Source organism: Candoia aspera, chromosome 7, assembly GCF_035149785.1.
Source record: "Candoia aspera isolate rCanAsp1 chromosome 7, rCanAsp1.hap2, whole genome shotgun sequence".
NCBI lineage: Eukaryota > Metazoa > Chordata > Lepidosauria > Squamata > Boidae > Candoia > Candoia aspera.
This window is the reverse complement of record NC_086159.1, coordinates 42,933,220-42,959,997: the sequence shown is the minus strand read 5'-3', so window position 1 is coordinate 42,959,997 and position 26,778 is coordinate 42,933,220. Positions and strand designations below refer to the sequence as shown.

At 35.7% G+C, this 26,778-nt stretch overlaps 1 protein-coding gene across 1 annotated transcript in view; it reads left to right on the top strand.

The window, feature by feature from the left end:
- The window catches only part of NAV3 (neuron navigator 3), a 144,550-nt gene that overhangs the window by 50,454 nt on the left and 67,318 nt on the right, over positions 1–26,778 (top strand). Inside the window, exon 10 of the mRNA XM_063309338.1 lies at positions 6,758–6,877. Coding sequence (XP_063165408.1) covers positions 6,758–6,877 — 120 coding nt within the window. The remainder of the gene's footprint in view (positions 1–6,757; positions 6,878–26,778) is intronic.

Below are 26,778 nucleotides of genomic sequence, written 5' to 3'. Positions count from 1 at the left end.
GATGTGTTCTGCATACAAGTTGAATAGGTAGGGTGAGAGTATACAGCCCTGCCGTACTCCTTTCCCAATCTTAAACCAGTCCGTTGTTCCGTGGTCTGTTCTTACTGTTGCTACTTGGTCGTTATACAGATTCTTCAGGAGGCAGACAAGATGACTTGGTATCCCCATACCACTAAGAACTTGCCACAATTTGTTATGGTCCACACAGTCAAAGGCTTTAGAATAGTCAATAAAACAGAAATAGATGTTTTTCTGAAACTCCCTGGCTTTTTCCATTATCCAGCGGATATTGGCAATTTGGTCTCTAGTTCCTCTGCCTTTTCTAAACCCAGCCTGTACATCTGGCAATTCTCGCTCCATGAACTGCTGAAGTCTACCTTGCAGGATCTTGAGCATTACCTTACTGGCATGTGAAATGAGTGCCACTGTTCGATAGTTTGAACATTCTTTAGTGTTTCCCTTTTTTGGTATGGGGATATAAGTTGATTTTTTCCAATCTGATGGCCATTCTTGTGTTTTCCAAATTTGCTGGCATATAGCATGCATTACCTTGACAGCATCATCTTGCAAGATTTTGAACAGTTCAGCTGGGATGCCGTCGTCTCCTGCTGCCTTGTTATTAGCAATGCTTCTTAAGGCCCACTCAACCTCACTCTTCAGGATGTCTGGCTCTAGCTCACTGACCACACCGTCAAAGCTATCCCCGATATTGTTATCCTTCCTATACAGGTCTTCTGTATATTCTTGCCACCTTTTCTTGATCTCTTCTTCTTCTGTTAGGTCCTTGCCATCTTTGTTTTTTATCATACCCATTTTTGCCTGGAATTTACCTCCAATGTTTCTAATTTTCTGGAAGAGGTCTCTTGTCCTTCCTATTCTATTCTCTTCTTCCACTTCCGCGCATTGCTTGTTTAAAAATAATTCCTTATCTCTTCTGGCTAACCTCTGGAATTTTGCATTTAATTGGGCATATCTCCCCCTATCGCTGTTGCCTTTTGCTTTCCTTCTTTCTTGGGCTACTTCTAGTGTCTCAGCAGACAGCCATTTTGCCTTCTTGGTTTTCTCTTTCTTTGGGATGTATTTTGTTGCCGCCTCCTGAACAATGCTGCCAACTTCTGTCCAGAGTTCTTCCGGGACCCTATCTACTAAGTCCAGTCCCTTAAATCTATTCTTCACCTCCACTGCATATTCCTGAGGAATATTCGTGAGCTCATATCTAGCTGATCTGTGGGTCTTCCCTAATCTCTTTAGTCTGATCCTAAATTGTGCAAGAAGAATTCATGGTCTGAACTACAGTCAGCTCCAGGCCTAGTTTTTACCGACTGTACAGATGTCCGCCACCTTTGGCTGCAAAGGATGTAATCAATCTGATTTCGGTGTTGTCCATCTGGTGAAGTCCATGTGTAAAGCCGTCTCTTAGGTTGTTGGAAGAGAGTGTTTGTTATGCAGAGTGAATTGTCTTGGCAAAATTCTATCAGCCTATGTCCTGCTTCGTTTTGTTCTCCCAGGCCATACTTACCTGTAATTCGAGGTGTCATTTGACTGCCCACCTTAGCATTCCAGTCTCCTGTGATGAAAATAACATCTCTTTTAGGCATGTTGTCCAGTAGGTGCTGCAGATCCTCATAGAACTGCTCTACTTCAGCTTCTTCAGCATTTGTGGTTGGGGCGTATATTTGGATCACTGTGATGTTAGATGGCTTGCCCTGAATTCGAATTGAGATCATTCTGTCGTTTTTGGGGTTGTATCCAAGCACTGCTTTAGCCACTTTACTATTAATTATGAAGGCTACTCCATTTCTTCTGTGGTCCTCTTGTCCACAGTAGTAGATCTGGTGGTCATTTGATGTGAAGTGGCCCATTCCAGTCCATTTCAGTTCACTGACGCCCAGAATGTCTATCTTTAATCTTGACATCTCACCAATAACTACATCCAATTTGCCCTGGCTCATAGATCTTACATTCCAGGTTCCAATGGTGTGTTGATCCTTAGAACATCGGATTCGCCGTTCACCACCAGCACCGTCGGCCGCTAACCGTCCTTTCGGCTTTGAGCTAGCTGCGTCATCACGACTGGGGCTAGTTGAGCTCATCCTCTGTTCCCCCCCAGTAGCATTTTGACCATCTTCCGACCTGGGGGTCTCATCTTCCGATGGTATACCGACATATCTCTGGTTGTACTGATCCATTTAGTTTTCACGGCAAGAATACTGGGGTGGGTTGCCATTACCTTCCCCAGGGATCGCATTTAGTCTGACCTCTCTGTCATGACCTTCCCGTCTTGGGTGGCCCTTCACGGTTTAGCTCATGGCATCATTGAGGTGCTCAAGCTCCAGCACCACGACAAGGTAACGATCCTTTGCGGAGGAATAGAAATTAGTCTGATAAATAGTATAATATACACCTTATAAAAAGGAGTCCATTGCCTCTGAGAAATAAGCCTCAGTGTTAAATTGCTGTTACCCTTAGGAAATTTTTCCTAATATTCATCCAGAATCTGCCTCCTGTTTTTGAAATCCATTATTCCATGTCTGGCCTTTTGGAATGATACAGAATTCTTGTTCACTTTCTTCACAGCCTTTCAGACACTTGAAGATTCTGCCATATTTCCCCTTGTGACTTATTATTTTCAAAGCTAAATGTGTATAGTACCTTCAATCTATCATCATAGGATTTAGTTACTAGTTCCCCAATATTTCTATATTTGTTTTCTCTCAACCCTTTCCAGTTTCTCTGATCCTACTGGGCACAATACTCAGGGTGGAGTCTGTGTGATGTCATCTTATTTGCTTATTAACCAGTAAATGTATAAGGAATGCTTATGATGAGGGACGCGGTGGCACTGCGGGTTAAACCACTGAGCTGTCGATCGGAAGGTCGGCAGTTCGAAACCGCGTGGCGGAGTGAGCTCCCGTTGCTCGTCCCAGCTCCTGCTCACCTAGTAGTTCGAAAACATGCAAATGTGAGTAGATCAATAGGTACCGCTTCGGCAGGAAGGTAACGGCGTTCCGAGTCGTCATGCTGGCCACATGACCCGGAAGTGTCTATGACAATGCCGGCTCCAAGGCTTAGAAACGGAGATGAGCACCGCCCCCTAGAGTCAGATTTGACTGGACTTTACATCAAGGGAAACCTTTACCTTTACCTATGATGATGTTAGAGGTGTGCTGTTTGGGTAGATGAATGTGCAAATACTTTTATATACAGACAATGCTGTGTTGTTGTCTGAAAACTCAAATGATTTGCAGTGAATGCTAGTTTGATATAATGATGTATTTGAATCTGAAAATTAAGATAGAAAAAATCAGGATAGCTATTTTGACAGGGAAATTGGAGTGAATCACTGCAAGCTAAAATTAGAGCAAGGAGATGAATTTGTGATCTTTAGTAAATTGGTCACAAAATATGAGAAAAAGATTCTAACAGGTGTAAATGCTTGTAGAAAATTGGTAATATGTGCTGTATTAAGAGGAACAAATGTTGAAAGAAGTGAAAATGGCTATGCATAAGAACATACTTCTACTTTTTATGTGGAAGTGAGAGTTGGGTATGACAGGAGAAACATGAAAGTAAATTGAATTCAGTGAGAATGGCCTAATTAGTGTGTGTGATAAAACAAGAGATAAATTCAAGAATGAAAAGTTACTGAATGAATGTGGACTGAATGTAAAAGTGAGTGATGAATTCAAAACACATACACTGAGGTGGTTTAGTCACACAGAGAGAATGAAGATTGAATCACAAAGCCAATTTATGATGAAAGGAGGAATCAGTTGAGAACAAGGAGAAGATGGAGCAAATTCTCAGAAATGAGAAGGTTAGAAGATTGAAGAACAAAAGGAATTGAATTGTATGAATTGGTATACTGATGTGGTGGAAGCTAGAGTGGTTTGGAAGGATATAGAGGTATGGACGAGTAGGATTATCAATGATGGGGATCTAAATTAGATCTAGCAGCAAAACAGACTGTTTTTCAACCCCACTGCAAATAATTGTTTATGCCTGATTGGCAGTGTTTTGCTTTTTGGAATCAACTTGTACTAAAATGATTCAAATCTTTTTTTTTTTTTACAATAATGGTAAAAGTCATGAAATAATAGAACAGAAGTATGATGGTATTTACACAAGGGATGGCTGAGAATGAAGTCTTTATTTTTTTAAGTAACACTAATGTTTAACATTTAAAGTTTCCCCCAGTTGTTGTTTCAATGTGCAGATGGCACATAAAGCTAATTCAATCCCAAAGTGAATGTGATTCCCTCCTATATGTTTAATTTTGTCCCTTCTTTCAAATTAAAGGTTCATCTGCAGCTTTCAGAGGAATCTGTGGGCTATGGGGAGTAAAGCTTTGGGGCTCTACCTTATACACCCTTGCTTATATGTAAGCAGTTCACAAATAGAGTGTATTGCATTTTCATATATATCAAAATAATGACAAAGTCAGGACAAAACACAGTATAAGCAAATAATTAATGATTAGCAATATTCTCAGTTAGGGTTGGGTACGAATCTCTTTGCCTTCCTCCACTTTAACTGTTTTAAAGCTCTCTAATCCAAACTGGTTACTTGTAAAAAAGAGTAGGGAAAAAGTAATTCTATCTCTACCTGTCTGCCTTTCCTGCAGAGCTACCCATAGCTTTACTGGGGCAGTGGGGGTGGGGGTGGGGGAGGGCAGTTTACACCAGGGCAAAGTAAAAGAAAAACAGATTAAAAATAATAGTTGCTAGTACAGTGTGATTTTTCATGATCACTACGGTACGATGGCTCAAATATTTCTAGGAATCAGGTGAGAGAAGGCAAAATGGATATGGCAGAAGAGATCAGTGAGCCTTTAATTTCCATGTGACAACCATAATAAAATAAATTAGACTGGTCATGGACTAAACAGCAACATTTACAATTATTTATAACATTTCAGTGGTGAGATTGCAGAAAGTTAATAATTTCTTTTTGGAATATAAATTTGCCAGTTCATACTGCTGTAATGTTCTTCATCTGGGAATATAAAATAAGATTCTGAACATGTATAGAGTATACTTTTTTGATTTGTTTGACCATGTCACAATTCAGATAGGTGACATCTGCTTCCAAAGAATAGTTTAAGTCTTCAGAAATCTTTGAACAAGACTAGGAATCTCCAGAGTTTAGAGAGAATGGGCAATCTCAAGAATGTCACATAAAAAAAATGCCTATGCATCTGTATAAAATGATCTTTCAGTATTAATAAATTCTCTGTCCACCACCACCACCCTTTCCATCCCTCTCTCCCTGTCCATCTACCATTCAAAATCTGTGATGCTGAAAAGAGATAAAGAATGTTAGACTCTCTGTTGATTCAAAGCTGAAATCTAAACATTCTAAACCATATTTATGTCCAATTGAATGAAGTAAAAATTATTTCCAAGAAGACCAGCCAAGAACTGAGTTGTATCTGTACTTTTTTACTGATTCAAGCTCTGTTTTGGCATTTATTATGTCTTTGTAAGAGTTAAAAGGCTGGTGGGGACAAGTATGTATAGGGAAGCTGCACCTCCATATCTCTGGCATCAAGTTAATATAGCTCCTGAAGCAGCCATACCTTGTTTTCAGAATCCTGTGAAAGCTTGAGGAATGAGAGGCTGTTTTAATGAATAGCAGAGGAATGCTGTGTTTTTCCTTGTGTATAACTCAAAGCAATTGGTTTGAGTGAGATGGGCGGTGACGAAATTCAAAATATAAATAAATAAATAAGTTTTCAGGCATGCAAAGCCCTATTTACTTTCTTCTTAGGCTTTGCAGATTATTTTGATTAATGGAATTCTTTGTAAATTGAGATGTAAAAGCATGTTATCTTCTTCTATATTTGTTTTTACTTTTCCATAAGACTGGTTTGTTCAAATCTGGGCAAGTATTTAATTATAGATTTATATTCAGCCATTTGTCAGGACATGTATCATAAAGTGGAATAGTAGATACTATCCGGTGCTATCCCTGTATTCCTAGGGCTCAGGTTAAATATGGAAAAAAATAACAGATTTCACTAGTATGAAGTCTGTGCACTCTTGACATTAAAATCAAAACAAGATTGAAAATGTAAAAAAAAAAAAAAGGTGAAAGTTTGAATAAGAATGCTACTGCTGATTTTTGTTGACTATTTTGCTGTTAGTAATCCTTGACTAAAAATGTACAAAAGTATTAATTGGTTTATCAAAAGAGTGAATAAATTAAGTTGTCCTTTTTTGATATCAGGAATGAAAAAGATAGCAAATGGCAGTGCTCTTAGCCAGAACATTTTAAAGTACTGTTTCCATTTTATATTAAATAAGGGGGGAAAAAAAGGCTAATAAGCACTAAAAATACATGCTTCATCCAGGCATGTCAAACCTTATCTATTTCATTCCCACTTTAATTACTTTAAACCTTGAGAACAATCATCCAGGAATAATTAGGGATTAATATGCCAGAGTACTCCATTTCATATGTGTAGCTACTCAACTAAAAGTTTTATATACCTGAGACTACAGCATAGTACTTTGAACTCTTGAAAAGAGTCCCCCATTGGTGGTAATATAAACCTAATACATAAATAAAAATAAATAAATGCATATTTTTTCACCTTCCTTTTCTTAATTGTTAATTCTACTAAAACAGAAATAAGTGTAAGTATCATTGATATTTTTGTTGCTTGCAGTTTATGCTGTACAGCATAATACAAGTGGCCACAGATGGTAGACTTTTCTACTGATTCATTTTATATATGTACATGTATTATTTTTAGTTACATGACGGATGGAGGGCTCAATCTATATACGAGAAGCCTGAATCGAATTCCTGACATAGCTGCCTCTCGAGATGTCATTCAAAGAGGAATTCATGATGTGACAGTGGATGCAGACAGGTAAAGCCTCTTTTTTTCTATATAAAAATCAAGAGTGTCAAATTACTACAGAAGTTTGGGAAATCATTCAGGGCAATTAATTTTCACATGAATTGGAAATATTTGGATCAGTAGCTGTAGCTTAGGTAACATTAAAAAATAATGGCAAAAAACTAAGCTACGGCTAGAGATTTGAATGAAGAGAATTGTGTATTTTTGAAAGACAGCGCCCCCCCCCCCCCCAATCTCTTGTATCAACCTCCACCAGACAACCAAAATGACCGGTAACGTTTTGATTTATCAAGTGCTGCAAATAAATTGGCCTATAGAATACAAAGGCAGGGCAGCTGTCTAGCAATAATGCCAGCACTTAAGAATTTGTCCCTGTATATCAGATGGTGATTAGAAATAACAAATTTCAGCATAACAGAATTTACAATAACCTTTGTTTGTGTTGTAGTTTTTACTTTGTATTTTATATTATTTTCTGCGGTGTATGTAGATTATGATGTACTTGTGCTTGTGGAATGCAGCCCACTCGCTACTTGAACTGTAGCCTTCAAATTTCAAATGGGTTTCCACTCCCTGACCAAGTTCCTGTGCCATCTGTTACTGCAGAGAGAATTTGACAGTACTGCCAACTTCAACTCAGGCTAATCCAAAGATCTTTTTCATCCAAGTCACGATCAAAAGAATACTTTGTCTAAAATATGAAGTGGATTCTGAGTCTGTGAATAACTTGTTAAGTAGCTTCTAAACTCCATCAAACCCCAGTTAGTATGTATTTTAGCAGATAGATGGATCTACCTTAGCTACCTAGAGTAGAACAAAAATGGGTGGAAGGTTTACAGAGGGTGATCCAAACTTAAAATAAGAAGGAATTTCCTGACCATAAGAGTGATTAAGCAGTGTAACAGCCTGCCTCAAGGAGCTGTGGGTGCTCCATCACTGGAGGTTTTTCAGGAAAAGTTGAACAGCCATTTGTCTGAGATGATATGAGGATTCCTGCCCTCCAAGATTCCTTCCAACCCTGTGATTCTGTTTTTGCCATGCACATTTTCTGTTATTTCTTTAAAAAAGAATCACCGAAATGACTGAGACTTTCTTAATTTAGTCTTAAATTTCCATTTAATAAATGCTATTTCCCTCTGCCTTGTCAGTGTTGAATGTCTGGATCTCATCCTTCCCCATTTCCATTAGATTTTGATATACTTTAGTTGCTGTGCTGTTCTGTGTTTGGACAAGACTAGCAATTTTCTGTGACTTTTTCAACAATGATTGTCACAGTACATATCCAGCAGATGCATGTTACTAAAACTAGGACAAAATGAAAAGGTAAATTCATACATTTGTCAATTAATAATTTAATACAAAATACTGCAAAGATTTTTTTTTAACCCTTAGCCTTTATCACATATAATTATTTATATATTTATTTTATTAAATTTAGGCACTGCCTGACTCCAAAATGACTCTGGATGACTCACAATATCAAACAAATAACAAAATAAAAATGCAATACAATATAAATGAACAAGACAGTGTTCAACCAATGAATACATAACATGTACAAAAACTTATCCAATAAAGGGGCCCCATCTATCCTATAACAAGGCCTGGAAGCTAGGTCTTCAAGATTGTCTGGAACATCATCAGTGTGGAAACCACATGGATCTCAGGAAGGATCATAAATGTGATTAATGCCACTGATTATGTTGTGCCAGGGTAATGAGCCAGACTGGAAAAAGCAAGTTAACTTTGATCAAGTTAACAGAATGTATAGAGAACAGTTTGGCCTTAGTATAATATTTTAAAGATCAAAATCCTGTTCATCTGTTTTTTTAAAAAAAAACTAAGATCCACCAAAAGAAAGACAGCATGAAGAAATTAAATACAGACCACATTTCCATTTCAAATAGCTGATAACCAGGATTGTCAATTTTTAAAGGGCTTCACCCAAAGATTTTCACATCCCAATTGCCCATGGTTGAAGCAGTGTATCTGTAACTTAAATTTGGAATTATTTATCATGTCATTAAACCTGCTTTACACAACCATATATGAACAGTTAAATAGTTCAGAATTTTAATCATATAACACAAAAGCATTTAGAAAAACATAGTTAAAGATTTTGCTTTATTAAAACAAACTAGCTATACTATTCTCTTTTGTTATTGCTTTCTTTATCAATTTTGAAGCTCTTACATGTTTTCCTAACACCTGGTGGTTTAAATTTCTCCTAACAATTGTTTGATTTGTTTGCAAGTTACAGTATATTGCACTTTGTGTAAAGGATAATTTTGTGTCTGCTTTTTATGTGGTGTTAAAAAACCACCAGACATGTTCAATATTTCATATTTTAGGTATATTTTGCAGCCAAATATCTGCATAATGGCATTGCTTTAAAATATGCTATGTCTGTACTTATAATTTGGACATTCATTATGCAAAATTGTACCTCAGGGTGGTTTGAGATTAGAGAAAAAAAATGAGAGAAAGAGACTAAAACGCCTTTGGAGCAGAGCCTAGTGGGAATAGTTTTGGGACATTGGAAAAGGAAGGCTCAGGCATATCATATACAAGAAAAGAACCATTGTGCTTTAACAGTCAACTAAACAGGCACTAAAATCATAGGATTTTAATTTGTTATAGCTATAGTCTCCTTTGTATTGAGACTGTCGCTTTTCTGGACCAGTCCATGCAGTTGCTTAAATGTATTTGTAATGAAAGGATATTGCACAGGGGGTGAGCAAATACTCACAGAGTAACAGAATTAATATAAGCAAAGCTACCTTATCCAAGAAAACATATCATGCAACTGCTTTATTGTGTAAATTTCAAAGAAACTGGATCCTTCATATTTCTACTTTCTATCTCCTTGTATCAATTGGACAGACTATCATTTTGAGGGTTTTCTGGTACATATATTTAATTTATAGCCATTATAAAGAAGATTATTTTCTTTTCTCAAATCTAAAATATTGTATTTAGTTTTGGGTCCATATTTTAGGAAGCAACTGAGAAATTGAAACATGTCCAGAGAATAGCAAATAAGACAGTAAGGAACCTGGAAGGAAAAACATGAATAACAGTTGGAGGTACTAGGTATGTTTAGTCTGGAGAAGAGAAGACTGCAGGAATATATTATAGTTGTTTTTCTTCAATTATTTGAAGAGTTTTGTTTAATTAAACTCTCTGTGTGTATACATTAACAGAAAAAGAATTATTATGATAAATTATGAAAGTAGAGATGCTTATCTCTTTGCATCTGGTGCTCTTTCTATCCCTTATATTTCTAATTTAGAAGATACTGAAATTCTTAATAATATAGGTATCCCGTTCGTTGCCTTGGTTTTTGCTGCATTCCCAGGTTCTGCCTTTAAATACCTCAAGAATACTTGCGTGGGAACTAGATTTTATTTTTTCTTAACATTGATTATAGTTGGGAGAAGGTATAAAAGAGTGAGATTAATTTGTACCTCATTATTGCAGGAGAAAATTTCAGTATGTGCAGTATAGCAGGCTGTTTTAAATAGGCACAGTGCTTTAAATACCCCCGCAAAGCATGCATTTTCTCTGATTTCACTGCAGCTAATTCTGGGAAAAAAACAGATCTATATATAGACTGCTTTTAATTATACTTGTAATTTTGTAGAAAAATTCTGACCATTTGCTATGTTAATTTTCATTTCACTTTGTATAAAGATTTTATGCAGCTCTACTATCTGTGAAGGTACTTTTATTTTATTTATTTTAATCTATGGCCATAGTCAGTTCTTGAGCTCTTAACTGTCTCAGCGCTGTGCAACACGAAATGTTATTATAAACATAAATGATACTTTGATTGGCCCAGAAGTAGCAATATATTTTTAATTTATTTTTATTTAATTTACACTTCCATTTTTCTACCCTGGTGAGTACTAAAGATATCTAACAACATTTTTTTAAAAAGAATATAATTTAAAACACTGTTTAAAATGAACAATAACATAGTTCCTAAAACAGTTTAACAATTTAAAATATGACAAGAGTTTACAGGTTTTCTAAACATTGAAACATTAGGGGCCAGATACAACTTTTTTTTTTACAGAAAATTAACTTCTAAAGGACCTTTCCTGCAGATTTTAATACCCACTCAGTTAAGTAACAAAGAAGCAATTTCTTTGATAGTCCCTAAACCATTTAGGATTTTAAAGTGAATTACAAACACCTTAAATTTTGCCTCAATGGCAAGTGGCAAACATGGTAGATTTTTCAGAATCATATTATTGTGGTAGCTTGCATAGGTTAACTTCCTTGCTGCTTCCTTGTTTTTCACTTCTGCTGTTTTTCACTTCTGCTGTTTTTGACTTCTGTACAACTGAAACTTCTAAATGCTTTTCAAGGATAGTCCATGTGTAACATGCAGTAATCTAGAAAGCATGTAGATAAGCATACAAAATCTGACTATTTCAAGAAGGGGTGCAAGTTGCACATGAGAGGTAATTATGCAAGTCACTGTTCATTATAGTCACCACCAGTGACAGCTGAGGAACTAGGAACACTCCCAGACTGTGAAGCTGCTGTTTCATGGAAGATACAACCCCATCCAAAATAGACTGAATTTCAATCACCAGAACCCTATTTCTTAATTACCACAATACCTCTGTTTCTATGAATTTAATTTCAGTGGGTTTCCCCACAGCTAGTTCAGTATCAAACTTAGGCAACATTCAGTGGTATTGATTGTGTCCTTGGAACTGGATGGTGAGGATTAATAACAAACTCCAAAATTCCATGTGATCTCCCTTAGTGATTTCATGTAGAGTCAATATTGAATGGAATGAGGGACATGATGGAACCCTTTGTCAAATAATTGTTGCCCAGCACCAGCATAGAAGACATTGGTTACATAGAATGATTTGAAGATAAATTATAATTATTTATACCATTTATGTCTAATAAGTAGTTTAGGAAGTAGGGGCACAAGGAAAAAAATGATGAACCATATTTAATGGCCCAGGAAACCTTTGGTGAAGTTCATGGAATGCCAGGGACAGATAGACTATTTTCCTCTTCTTAAGGGTTAATGAGAAGTGATGGGATGACAATTACTGCGAGCCCTGGAGGATACAGATATCTGGACCTGTGGCAGCCTGGCTTTGATTCTGGATGTAGATTCAGAACTGAATTGGTAACTTTTGTGGATCACTTCTGGCAGGACTTGGAAGGCAATATTATAGCTTTTCCTGTCCTGCTAGATCTCTCAGCACCTTTGGTATTATTGACCACAGTGTCCTTCTGGACCACCTGCAAGGGCTGGGAATTGGAACTACCATAATTATGATACTAAAGCCTAAGAAGCCATATCAGAATACAAAACATGACAATCATAAAAAACATACATAACTAACAAATATAGGGGCTAGACGAATCCTGTCAACCAATTGCACTTAGGAATCAAGATAAAAATATTTTTACAGCTCATCTGACCAAAAAACGAAGTATTTTATTGTTAAGTAGATTAATACAAATGAAGTTGGATTCATTAGAGGTAGAAAAGTAACAGTTCCTATCAGAATAATTTTAATTTGTATTTTTAAGGGAAGTGTTGAAAACCCTATTGATTGTTTTAAATTTGGGTAATTTTAAAGCTTCTGACCAAATCTAACGGGCTTACATACTTAAACTAGCAGAAAAGTATCAAATGGGAGAAAAGACATTAATAAATCTATAATGTTTGAATCTTTCTATAATGCTTTGGAACTATTTCCAACTATTGGTATTTTGGTTTTAATTAATTAAAAGAACTAATATTAATAGCTTTCTTTAACTGAAACTTTTTGCAGAAGATCCAGTATGAGTCATCTAAAGCTGCTGATTCTTAAGATTAAAAAAAACAAAACCCTGCTCTGAAGGTCTACAAAGTCTGTTTTGGGGAGTTGATCATATCCATGGGAGCATCAGTGATTAACTGCAAAGGCCAAATTTTCATTGTGTTTAATGTCACACAGTTTTACTGTTGTGCCCCTAGGTAGTTCTGATATTGCTTTGTTTTCTTTTGTTTTAGTGAGTTTGAAATAATTATACTTTGGAAAATGTTTCAGGTTGAAACTAGAATATGAAATGGTTGACTAAGCTATATAGCGCTGACTGCTGATTGCTTTATTGGATTTTGAAGAAATGTGTAGCTTTGAAAATAACTGCCCTGCCTTGGGATGAATTGTAATTGATAGAACTGGTATTTGCAACTCTTCATGGTATTTTATCTAGAGATATGTTTTAACAAATGAATATAGTTTTGTGAAATAATAGTTTTGTGATTTTAAAGAAGCCATACATTACTGATACACATAAAATAAACCAATAGGGATATTAATGAAGAAAAAGATCAACAATCAAAAGAGTAGAATATTTCATGACTTGGAGACAGAGACATCACAGGAAACCCTTGATAGGAATTGACAAAAGCAGGGTGTGATGCAAGCACCACTCCTTTGTAAGTGCATCATATCAGTGCATACATGTATGAAAGAAGTGGAGTTTGCACTGGTACTTTTATAATTTTAATTGAACCATCAGATTATGTAGATTCCTCTGCTTGGAATATTTTAAATATGTTTTTAAAATTGTCTTTATACATGAGCATTTATTTATCATACTGTTCATTGACAGGTGAAATGGTCATATGTTGGCTATTAGAGAATAGTTTACTGTCTTGCTTCACATAACTGCTAAATACTGTCAAGAGCAGTGAAATTAAAAAGCAGGAGCAAGGAAATCCATGAGACAAATTGTCTCAGATGAATTTATATGAACCAAAGTTCTCAGCAGTAAGCAAGCTTTAAGGGGCAAATAAGAGCACCAGCCAGTTTTCAAGGATGCTTTGACAGTCCAAGACAAAACACAGAGCATTCAAGACTGGGCTGCCATGAGAGTTGTACCAGCAGCTGTACTGCATTTAGATAGGTTTCCTTAAATACTAGAATTTCCCAATCTCAGCCTGAGCACAGTTATCACTCATCAGCCATATTTCCTAAACTCTGGTTGGTGATACTATGTGTATGTAAATGAGCAATCTCCATTTTTCTGCCTGATGGCTTTCTGAATGGAAACAGTAGCATTTCTATATGCTGGGTGGTTGTATCTCTGGTTCCGGGTTGGTATCTGATTTCTTCTCTATACCAGTGCTTGGCCTGATCTTTTCATATCTGTACTACAGTACCAAGTGCTAATCAGCCTTGCCTTTATCCTCTTGTGAGGATGTCCTAGAGTAGAGGCATGACACCCAGTGGTCTAGAGTACCCATAAGACTAAGCCATAATGGATAGGTTTGAATCTTACACTAAGCCAAATGCAAACAAGCCATATTAATACTATGTGAGAAACAGTCCAATGTCTCCATTATAGCTCAATTAACATCTTTAGAACTTATGAATTAACAAGTCTTGATGGATGATTAAACCAGTATTGTCCAAAAAGAGTTGGACTACAGCTCCTATAATCTTTAATTAGCAGACACATTGATGAACGGATGGTAGAGACAAGGGTAAAGAGAACAACCATTGCTTACTGGGAAAGACAGAACTATTTTCAAACTCTGTGCTGAAGGGGTTTTAGGAGGGATACTTACCTTTTATTGCATGGTAATAAAAGCGTGTTCATCATCTACCATGTGACAGCAAGGTGTTGTTGGGTTGGTGGCAATATGTAGAATATTTACTGGAGGACTGGAAATGGACAAGAAAGAAATCTGTGCTGAATGAAACCTCCTAAGTCTTAAGAGGAAACAATTTAAGCTGATTTTTCCTTTTTCTTTTTGATGGGTTTACTGTTAGAGATCTAAACAAAAGAGATGTAATCTAATTTTCCTTTGGTGCAATTCCTATATACATAATCCCATAAGATATTACTGAAACTGGTTTTCTTGTACAGAAACCAGATCATTCTACATGCTGGGCTATTTTTAAAGAATGGGAAGCAAGTCCCAAACCAAAATGACAGTCTGCATGTTAGCAATGAGATTTCAATACCTAAATATATTTGCAGGACAAAATATGCCCAAGTAAATGCTATGAAATATTATCAAGCATATGTCTACATAACAATTGACTATATAAATTAACAGCAATTCTATTTTTGATAAGAATGTAATGGAAGCAAAATGTCCACTGCTATGGATAAGCAAGTTATAAAATTAACATAAAAACATTGTTTTAAGTATAACATTTTAAAAGGCATTGAATGGAAATGAATCGATTGATTTCTATTGCTTTTCAAAGCAGTCCACTTTTCATCTACTATTTATTTGTAGTTAAAGCCATCACAATATTAAACAATGTTTTGCTATTAAGCATGACATCTTGGAGCAATGAATAGCTGTCAGCAAAATTTTGAAAAGCAGTTCTTGTAAGGCAATTACATGCTGTAGAGAAAAGCACTTAAAGGGAGCTAAGGATTCTTAATGGTTGAGAACAATTCTTTGTTCTTTTTATGATATGGTTCCTGAATTGCTTGGGAAAAAAAATCCTGGGTTTTATATGTATTACATATAAAATGTACATATTAAAATGTAATACATTTTATATGTATTACACATGACTGGAATCTTTTGATAGGATGAGAATCTTTGAACTGATGATAGATTCTAAGTGGCTTTCTAAGTGAAAGCAGCTATTTCCTTTTCTATATTGAACAAAAGGAGGATGTCTTTGCTGCTTCACTCTGAATGGGGGTTTCAATCAAAATTCTGATGAAATAAAGAACCTGTTGAAAGATTTGCATAGGTCCACAAATCAATCAGTCAAAGGTTGCTGGAATAATAACCCAAAAGGAAGGAAACTGGCCAACTGTAGCTGGCTTCAACATTTCATATTATCTGGAGTATGTTCCTGGTAAATGCCTTAGGCATGGTAAGAGTTCATCCATGTATTATATATTGTATGAACATGCTCAATATAGCCAGTATCATTCAACTAGGGAAAGCTAAGATGCAAATTGAGAGTAGTCATACCATGCCTGATCCTAGACTGCTTGGAAGGCAAATTCCAGTATGAAGCAATACTACAAAAGGTAACATCAGTGGAACTGCATAAATATTTGAATTAGACAAAGTGATTGACTTGTAGTTCTATAACACTAATTTAAGCAAGACTGCTCACAAAGAGTTTCTCATCACTCTAACAAGATGAAGCAAATGTCTCCATGGGAATCTTTATACACACTGATACCCTAACATCAAAGTTCCCATGAAGCAAGAAGAGTTCCTCACAGTAATTACATCCCAATTCAAAGATTTTGCTACATCCATAATGTATTGAAACCAGAATAAAAATATTATGGAATGTTTTAGATATCAGCCCCAAAGTAACATGCTGAGTTTTGCTTTGAGAACCACAGTGATTACATTTGTTCACATCTTTACTACAAACATTGACTATAACCACTGTCTTATTCCAAATGCTATCTACCAGCCGTTTTATATGAGGCATGACATCGACTAAGTTTGTACTACTATGAGATAGGAGGAGGGAGAATGCTCTTCTCTGTATTTTTCCCTTCTCTGCTGTGATGTTATAAATTCACAGCCTTTGTGCCCAGCCAATGAGTATTTCTGAGAACAGTTAATAGAACAGTATAATGAGCAATGTCTGATTTGGGGCATAGGTCCATATAGTCATAATACTAACTTTTTTCCCTTCATTTCAATTGTGTTATTTAAATAATCCATTTTAGAAATTTTTGAGCAGCTTGGGCTAATTGATTTTCATAGAAGTTGTGATGAAGATTGGGAAATAAAATCTATGACTAGGAATCTTTCACAGCATTTATGAGCCACCAATATAATAAAGTAAAGTTGGTAAGGTGCAAGAAATGGCATTGTAGTACATTTTCCCTCAGAATTTAGATTAGTTGATATTTAGATTTCAGAATACTCAGAATGACATGAAAGAGTTTATATTCCCACTAATTTTAGGTTACTTTCAGCAGTTATCAAGCTTGCAAATATACTGCCTCCTTCATATTGGAAAAGTGTAGTTCCTTAAACCCTGACTCAGTCAACCTTAGGAACTATAGTTCAGTTTCATCCATTATATTAGAGCAGAGTTTCTCAACCGTGGCCACTTTAAGATGTGTGGACTTCAACCCCAGAATTTCCCAGCCAGCCATCTTAAAGTGTCTAAGGTTTAGAAATACTGTCTTAGAGTATCACATCCTATCTAAAGGAGCCATCAAGCCATCAAGGAGCCCTGCAGGTGTCCCCCAGGCAATGGTGACATCACCAGCAAATCCTTTAAATACAGAAGTGCCTTGGTAGGTGCTTCTAGCACGAAAAAAAAATCAAGCTTACATAAATCAGGGGACTGAGATATGATGGAAAAATAGACCATATGTCCATGAAAACTTTAAGTGAAGTATGCTTCCTCATCCATTGTCCTTGCCCTCTGATTAGAGTTAGTTAGCAAATGGGGTTGTGCAGGGCATCAAAATAGAAAGGAAAGAAGCAATGAATTTGATTTAAAATTCTCAAATTCTTTTCAGTCCATTAAAACTGTTTCATTCTTTGTAAAATCCATGAACCAGCTTCATTCATGCACCTGTCTATGCTTGTGTGGAACTACCAGTGAAGCAAAGTGGTTGTGCCTCACATGCATTGGACACAGCAGGGAAAGAGAGCATTTAAAGCAGTTAAATGAGCCTTGTCACATATGCAGCTGATGCTTCAAAGAGAAGTGCCCAATTCACACTAAGACACTTTGCAAAGTACCTATTTTGAATATTTGGCACAGCTCTATTAGTAAGCAGTTCAGGACATAAATCCATCAGATGTGATTGAGAGAAAATGTAGTCCAAATTCAAAAGAATTTAGAATTTTCACCAGAAGCCAAGTTCCAAGTGGCAAACAGAGTCATCTGCCTCAGGGAATGGTCAAGGTTTCTGACCTTGCCTAACATGATTCGAAGTAAATTACAAAAACATACAACATTAGGCTGTGAAATAATTATTCCAACACCATACTCCAAATATGGGAAGCTCCCAGGCTTCACTTGAGCACAGTTGTTACTGAATATCCCTGATTTTTAGTGATAGGTTACATCCAAGTAAACCTGCATAAGCCTGGTGCTCCTCTGCTTTTTGTTCTCTAGCTCACCACATGGAGGTAGTCTCAGTTTCAGTGCAAGGCACTGTAATGCATCTATATGCCTTATGGATCATTCTGACTTTATAATACCAACTATTTAATTCAAAATAAAAGTCTAAGCATTGTAATAGTTTATTATTTTAAACATTTTGCCTTTGAAACATTTTAATTTAATATATTTCTAAAAAAAATAAAATGTAAGTTATTTTAGAAGATTCAGAAGTAGGTTTTTGTAAACTATATTGCCTCAGTAAATAAATAGCACAGTCCTATGCTAGCAAGAGTAAACAGTGCTCAACATGTATTGGATTATTTGGGCATGTACACATCAGCAGGCTGGTATGGCATGGGGAGGGAATGTAAGTGTGAAAGCATATGGAATATTTTAAAAAATGAAAGCAATGGTATTGTGAATCAGAAAGTAATTTGTCTGAGGCTTATTTAATGGCTTAAACACACAAATGGATTCAACAGCTAGAAACGAAAGCTATTCTAGTCTAGCTTTTTCGGACAAAGCAGTATCAAGCAATATCTTTCATACAACAATTGTCACCACGCTGTAATCAGAAATTAAGGATAGACTGTGTGTGCGTGTGTGTCTACTATGTGTGTGTGTGTATGTGTGAAATATCCTTTATTTCAGAATGGAATAAAAAATCAACTAGGAAATGTGGACATTTTATTTAATTTTAATGGAAATGGATTCAGGACAAAAAGGTAATTAGTTAATTATAATTAAGGAAAGTTTTAGTTTTGGTCTTGCATTCTGAATGTTATTAATAATTTCATACCTTAATGAAAAAATACAATAAAATTTTGAAACAAAAAAAAAATAAAGCTTTTGCAATATGTATCAGCTACTGTTCAAGACTGATCATTGTCATGATAACTTACTGATAAATGCACTTTATTTTAAATCAATTATAGTACCAAATACTTTTTCACATGCAGGAATTATTGCTTTACTTTTTTTAAAAAAAGCAAAAAAGGTTTGTTTAAAGCTGATATTTGTAATATTGAGCTATACAATACTCCAAGCATGGATGAAAATAAATAGGATTTGAAAAAAAATAGCTGTATTATCTAATATAAGACTTTAATAAGACTTTATTAGGCAATATTGAACATTACAAGGGTGTAGCCAGATATTATTCAATTATTTTGCTCCATCTCGATGGGGTAGTTAGATTTTTCTTACTCTCAATGTTACATTACGCTGGATGTAATATTTCTTTAATAAAGCTTAATAAATAATGATGGATGCTTCTCACCCTATTGTTCCATTTCACATGTTTAGTATCCAGTCCCTCATTTTACCTTTTCCCTATCAAACAATAGCTGTGTGTACATGTAACACTAATTTCTCAAGATGATATTCTATTCATTTGACAAAGCTAATGTAATAATACATCTGTTAGTCTTTAAAATGCCAAAAGATTTTTTATTGTCTTATCATTGCAGCTTTTTCCATGCATGAAGACCCATTGGAAAAGTAGCACCTGGATTTTCCAAGTTTAATTTTTAGACAAAATAATGACTAATTCCAGTATGTGAAATGAGTAATGAATTTCATATCTTGCATCCTTGCCTGACAATGAAAATATGGATGGGCAATGAAAAGATATATTAACTAACCTAGAGTCAGTAACAGAATGCCAGATGCCATTTCAAGATACAGCCATTACCTCTGACACTCTCTAATGGATTTTATAGCAAATAGGTGTCTTTTGACAGCATTTTTAAAAACCGTATTGCACAACTAATTTGATGAATCAAAGAAGGCTTTTAACTCATTTACACAAAATCCTTTAAATAAACAAGCTAAAAGTCTGCTGTAAAGTTAGATAAATCAGAAAGAAACCCTGGAAAGAAGATGTCAATAAGAGGAAGGGAAAAACAAGAGAACAATGACAAAATGTTACGTTCATCCTCTCTTTCAGCCTTACAATTTCTACTTAGGTACCAGATAGCAGAGTTTCAGAATACCCTGGACTCCTGTTGATTTTGGTAAATGCCAGATATGCCTATAATAAGGCTTTCTTCATTCATGATTTGATCTTTGATGAGAAGGCAGATCTGGTGTGTACTGCTGAGACCTGGGTGAGTGAAGGAGAGGGTAACCCTTGTGGAGATGTATTGGTAGGAAGAAGACCTTGATGGAGAAGTGCAGGAACTGTTGCCTAGGAAAAAGAGGAAGCAGCATTTTTAAAGTCCACAATGAGATAATATTCAGAAGTGGCTTAGGCACACACTTCCATGATTCACTGTGGTATAAGAAGCAGATGAGGTATAGTGCAATCAAACTTGCAGGATTCTACTATTATAGCCACTATTAATAAAAGTAGTTTTAGCCTTCCTGTGGAGTTGGTTTTCTGATCTGGTCTATCTTGTAGGATTGACATTAATCTTGTAAGTCTGACTGGGATCCCATTCAGGAGCTGTCTTAGTAGTTGCAAGGATCCCATTGTCAAGCTATCTTAGTAGTGTCTTCCCCTTTCTGTGGAACAACTTGCCCTTACACAATCCAGACTACCACCTCCCTGCTGATACAGGGAGGGCTGTTAAAACATAGCTCTTTGAGAGACAGTATTTTGGGAATGTAAAGAACTGGGTTGCACCTGTGTACGGTTACTGTTTCAGTTGTTTCTAATTCTTTCTTGATTATTGTATGCCATTCCAAGCCAGGAAGAATTGAATGGCATATAAAATCTAGTAAATAAGAATAAATATAAATTAAAACAATTTTAAATGCATGTACTTTTTCCAATCAAATAGATTTCTTAAAATTGCAAATAATAACATCAACCATGGAAGATAAGCCTTTCATTCAGTTGTTTTTCTGTCTATCACAAATGTTGCACTGCCAAATATGTTATTCTGTTTTAAATGACATGAAGTGGCTCTTTCCCCATTTATGAAAAGATAGGGCTACCAAATCTGGACTGCAGAAATCAGGATGATTCTAGATGGAAGCTAACTTCTTGCTGCAATCTAATGGTCATACAGATTTTTGCAGCCTGGAATTGGTAAAAGACCTTTGGGTCTCACGTATTTTGGGTTTTTAGTTTATCAACTTTTTATATTTTATACCTTCTGCATCTTGTATACAGATTTAGTTTTAGTATAAAGCATATGTCCCTCATATATATATTTAGTTTTTTATTTTATGTTTTTACATTTTACGATTTATCTTTTAATGTTTTTAATTATGGTACCCCACCTTATTATGCTGGTTGATGACTATAATAGTTTCAGCATGTGATTTGGTAGGAGGAGGATTATGGCTACCTTTAGACATTCCACCATACCCCTGATGCTGCAGAGAATGATAGTATATCTGTGTAGATTTCAGAGGACCCCATCTCATTTCTTCAGTATTATCATCTTACCCCACACTTTTGCTTAAAAGTAAGCCTTCAAGCCAACTGTACAAGTGTAGCAAGCATAAAATATAATAAACATAACTGGGCTCAGAGGCCTGAGAAGGTAAAGCGAAATAGACAATCATCAGCTTTGTCAAAAAAATAACAGACAAACATCTCCTACAAGGGAAGAAAATACACAGAAGAAGAAAGCTTTATTAACTCTTTCAAGACTTTCTCAAAGAATGAAAAAAAGAATATATATAATTTGAAGACGGTAACAAATGATGTTGCAATCTGCTCTCCAACCAAATTTATCTCAGTGTTAATAATTATGGATAGCAGATCAGGAAACATCTAACTGGACATTCTACTCTCAGTTGTATTAGAAGCCAATTGGGTGAGGCTTCTTTGACTTAGAGTGATCTGGAAGCTGTTCACAACTGACACATTTGTTAAAGGACTTAACAACACAAGAACGAGTAACATTCAAGAAAGAAGATCTTGATCAATGCCACAGAATATAAAGCAAAGACCTACTGTACATACTTGACCCTCTGACAACCCAATCAGTTGGAAATTAATTTGGGTGAAAACATAAATGAGCTTAGAGTCACACAGAGTGAGTCCCCTTTCAACATTAATTCTGATCCTGTCTGAACTGTAAATAAAATTGAAGACCTACTGGGAAAGATCCACAACTTGGTCTGCCCAACACCAAGAGCTTCTAATAAAGCTTCTTCCTAGGAGAAGAAAGCAGTACAAGAACCCCTAACAGAATAAAGAGATTTAACTTCTAGAAACTTGAAAATAAAGTTTTTGATTTATTGAAGCACAGGCAAGAGCAATCTCTTTTCCAGCAGTAGGTCAGATTAGACACACTACAGCTGATCCCATTAATGAAGCATTTACAATCAATTACGTCAGCAACTTCTCTTTCTGCCCCTGAACATGTGAATATCTTTGAAGAAGAAGCAGAGAAGATAGCAAAAAGCATTGAGGAGGAGGGGTTGAATGATCCATAGAACTCTGGGATTGAAGAAGACTTGAGCACACTTCATCCAAGTCTGACTAATATTCAATTTCAGTCCAAGACGTTTCCCTGGTCCCCTGGAACATTGCTAGTTGGAAAGCCAAATGCAGTGACCCAAATTTTAGAAAGTTCTTAGCCAAATTTGAGCATTTTCTTCTCTAGGAGACCTGGAAGCAAAATATAGATTAGATGGATATTCTCTAATTGCCGTAGGTATGATTGAAATCTCCAGGATAGGCAGTCCAAGAGAGGGATTAAAAACTATTACCTGTTATAGTTTATTTCCAGGAAACCTGATGTGACATAGAAATCTAAACTGGCCCTATACAAATGACATGCAGTAGCAGAACTAGCTGAATTTAGATTATACTGTTTTTGCTGTTTAGTATTCCTCTCATTTGCACATGCTTACTCTGAAAAGATATATGACATGGATTCATAAATTATGTAATAAACCTTAGAGCCAACTTTACATAAGTGCTTGTGATAGTAGGAGGTGAACCTTAATATATGACCCTTTACCTTTAATTCTAGCCTTAACTCCTTGACAAAAGAAAGGTACCCTCATGTAACACAACACTGTAAAATATGTGCAGTTAATTTTACAGGGTATTATTTGGCTCTGTCTTTCACTAATTTAGATCTAAGTATTTTAAATGGAGCATATTCTGTGGGGTCAGTAACTTCTCCTGGAGAATGTATACACTTGTCAAAATTACTATGAGTATCAACAACTATATGGCAATCTCTTATAGCTTGCAACAATTCTTAGACAGCTTCAAGATTGTTTGTTGCTTTGATAGTTTCAAATCTTTACCATTTGATTCAGGAGTTATTTGTGGAGAATCTGTTGCAGCCATATTTAAATGCAGATATTATACCCTTTCATATAAGGTGGTCAGGAAAAAACAATTATTCTCACAGACTTCGAACTCTGATCACTTTTTTGCAGATTAGAGCATCCATAACAGCAAACCAGTCAGGCAAGGATTCTTTGATTGCTTATAAGGAACTCTTGGGGAAAAAGAGAGAGAGAGATACCATGAGCAACTGCCTACCACTTCCATAATTCAAAACTCTGTAACATTGCCAACTTTTATTCTTATAAGGTGAACTCATGCATGCCCCTATCTGAGGATCATTCAAAGTGAAAAGCCTTATGAACAACTTACGTCAAGAAAAAAGAGGTACATGAACAGAGGAATGACAAAGATGATTAATTCTGCCTTATTCTAGATGTTGGTTTTGGGTTGTCTCATCAAAGTTAGGGTGGCAGATCCTGGGCAGCATTGGAGGAGTGCATTTCCATAAATACACAACAGAAAAATCCCCCTCTCAATAGAGGAGACAGAGACCCACTGTGCTCGCCAATTACACAAGATACCTAAACTGATCAATCAGATGAAACATGGTTTATTCCATCCCTCCTGAGTTGATAAAAAGCAGTTTTCAGTGGTGGGCCCCAATTCTGACCTCACTTTTTACACACATTAACAGATTTTTTTTTCTAAATTATTGAGACCTGTCAGGAATTATTCCAGTTTTTAAGAAGGGCAATGGAAACCTCCTTGTGAGGTATTTATCCAGTTAGTCTATCAAGCACAGTCTATGCCAGACATCTGTACTGGAATTGATACTATATGAATTGATACATTCTGCCAAGAAATGCCAAGAAAAAGTAAGCAAGCAAGAGCCAACATTTCATCTTCCGCTACCAAACTTACAACAAAAGAAAAAGAAAAGCTTCAGCATTTCATGGTAGTCCAGCAGGCTATTACAAAGTGAGCAGTGAAAATGGAGACCAGATCAGGAGGGGTGCCCAGAGAGCACACACCAGCCAACTGGTATTTGTGCAGGACTGAAGCACATTACATGTATGAGACTGCCCACCTTGTAACAGCTGAGAGCAGAAAAACACTACTTCAGACATGGAGCTAGAAAGTTCAGGTGGAGTTGCCTTCCTAGTGGTCTAGGGACAGGCATAGGAAGACATCATCTTCTCTTGCCTTCCTGTAATGGTGAGTGACCCATCCTCATGGTGAGGCAAGCAGGAAGTATGGATCACTCCTTACTCCCATTTATGTACCTTGTGATAGTAGAGAACTGAGAGTAATGTATAACTCAGCAAAATATTTGTTAGGAGTCATGGCCACTAGGAAAGAGGTTAAACAAGGATGTATCCTTATCTGCTTTTATTTAATGTGATGCTTGGTGTTTAACTAAATTAACTATAAAGAAATTTCAAGTGCCAAAATTGTGCTTAGCACATGCTGTTACCCTTAGACATTAATGAAATATTCATTCTTTCTCAATCATTGATGGAGCTAAGCAGGGCACTGAAGATTCTAATTCTTCCTCATAGGGAACACAGTTGCAAATAAATTTCAAAAAAACAGGATTATTGTTTTTCCCCAAAAGACTGAACAAGCTTGCCTAGATTGTTAATAAACATCATATAGAATAGGTGACAAGCTTATCTGGAGGTAATTTTTCAGGCCCATTTTGCTTATGTTACTCAGAAAAAATCTTGCTTGGTATTCAAATTTTATATTGAATACTAGGCAAGATTTTTTTTACAAAAAGTCCATTGAGGGTTACCAGAGATAAGAACATATCTATTTTAAACTTGATTAGATAAACCAACTTTATATTCCTTCCTTTTACTTCTAACAATTGTAAACTTTAGTCCATTCAAATAATGTCATAGAAGTTGATTTCTTTTCATTTTTTCTTTGTCCCCTCTCACAAGATTCTTCAAAACATTAGCAAGCCTTTTGTAAATCCAATATAGGAAAATTATCCAGGCCACTCTCTTGGTTTGTTGTTTGTATATCCATTTTAATTATTAAGACATCAGTCAATTTCTTTTGTATGTCCAGTGTAACATCTTTTTCCATGTCATTCTTGTAGCCTATCATGTGTAAATCCACTTTCCACTAAGTCTCAACCTTGTCAGGTACAACTTGTTCTTCTTCTATAACATCTTTTAGAAACAGTCTCTTCATAGAGACAGATGTCACTGTTGACACTATTAAAATTAACTTCTGAGTCCATTGTTCAAAAATATCCTTCAGTATGTCCAATGTTAGAATATTTTACTTCATTCTGTAATTGTACAGTAAGTCAAGTTTATGTATTCCCTTTTAATTGTAATCTTTAGTTCTCTCTAGTGCCCAAATTTTAACATCTTACCTTATTATGTTTTTTTTAATTAAAAAAAAAGCATTTTCCCATGGGAAGGATTCTTTATAATTAATTGCAAAATCTTATTTCAAATTTATCTGGGCCCTTAGTCCGTTTGTAACTTTCTAAAATAAAAGTTTTAATAACCCTTTTGCTGTTTATTCCAAAAAAAATCTTTTTAAAAAACTTGTAGTTAAAATTTTCTTTTGCTATGGATTGAAGGAAACTCACCTGGTGCTGTCAAACTCATCAATCTAAAGGTTTTCAATAACTGAAAAGCATTTAACAAGCAATTTCCAAAAGTGATTAAAAAAGAAAGTGTGCGAACTTAGTTTCCTTTCAAAGTTTCTGACTGCAGTTAAGCAAGATAGCTCACCTCTCAGAGCTCTAAACCTTGTGGTCTCCTTGTAAGGAGCAGCTTTCTGGAGCACTTGTAGGTGATCTCAAGTCCTCTCCTTGTCTGGAAAGGAATTATCCAATAATTTTATTGAAGATTATATTATACCAATAAAACTTAAATAACGACATTGTACAGAGATACATTAAAAAAAATTAAAAAGTGCAGAAGAAGAAAAAAGAAAAAAGGGAAAGAAAAAGATAAAAAAAGAAACCTCCCCCTTCATCCCCAGCAAATATAATCAACACTAACAACTTATTGATTTTAATTTTTAATTTATTTTTTCTATCCTGCCTTTATTACTTTTATAAATAACTCAAGGTGGTGAACATACCTAATACTCTTTCCTCCTTTGATTTTTCCCACAACAACAACCATGTGAGGTGAGTTGGGCTGAGAGAGAGGGACTAGCCCAAAGTCACCCAGCCGGCTTTCATGCCTAGACAGGACTAGAACTCACAGACTCCTGGTTTGCTTATGTCTTAATATACAACAAAAGAGTTCTTCATTCCATAACTCACCCAATTCTCTAGAAGCCCATCTCTAAACCCTCATCTCTCCATATTAATTAGCAAAAGTCCAGTAAGGGTTATCAGAAATAACAACGCAAGTATTACAAACTATATCTATTACACCCAATTTGATTCCTTCCTTTTATATTTATATCTCCATTTCTATTTAAAAAGATCCCCCTTATTTCCTCTCTTCAAATAGTCAAAGTCGAATCCCAATCAAAAAACCATTAAACATCACCAGAAATAGCAGCCATTATTTTAACCTTTATCAAATAAACCGATTTTGTATTCTTTCTTCTTTCTCCCAACA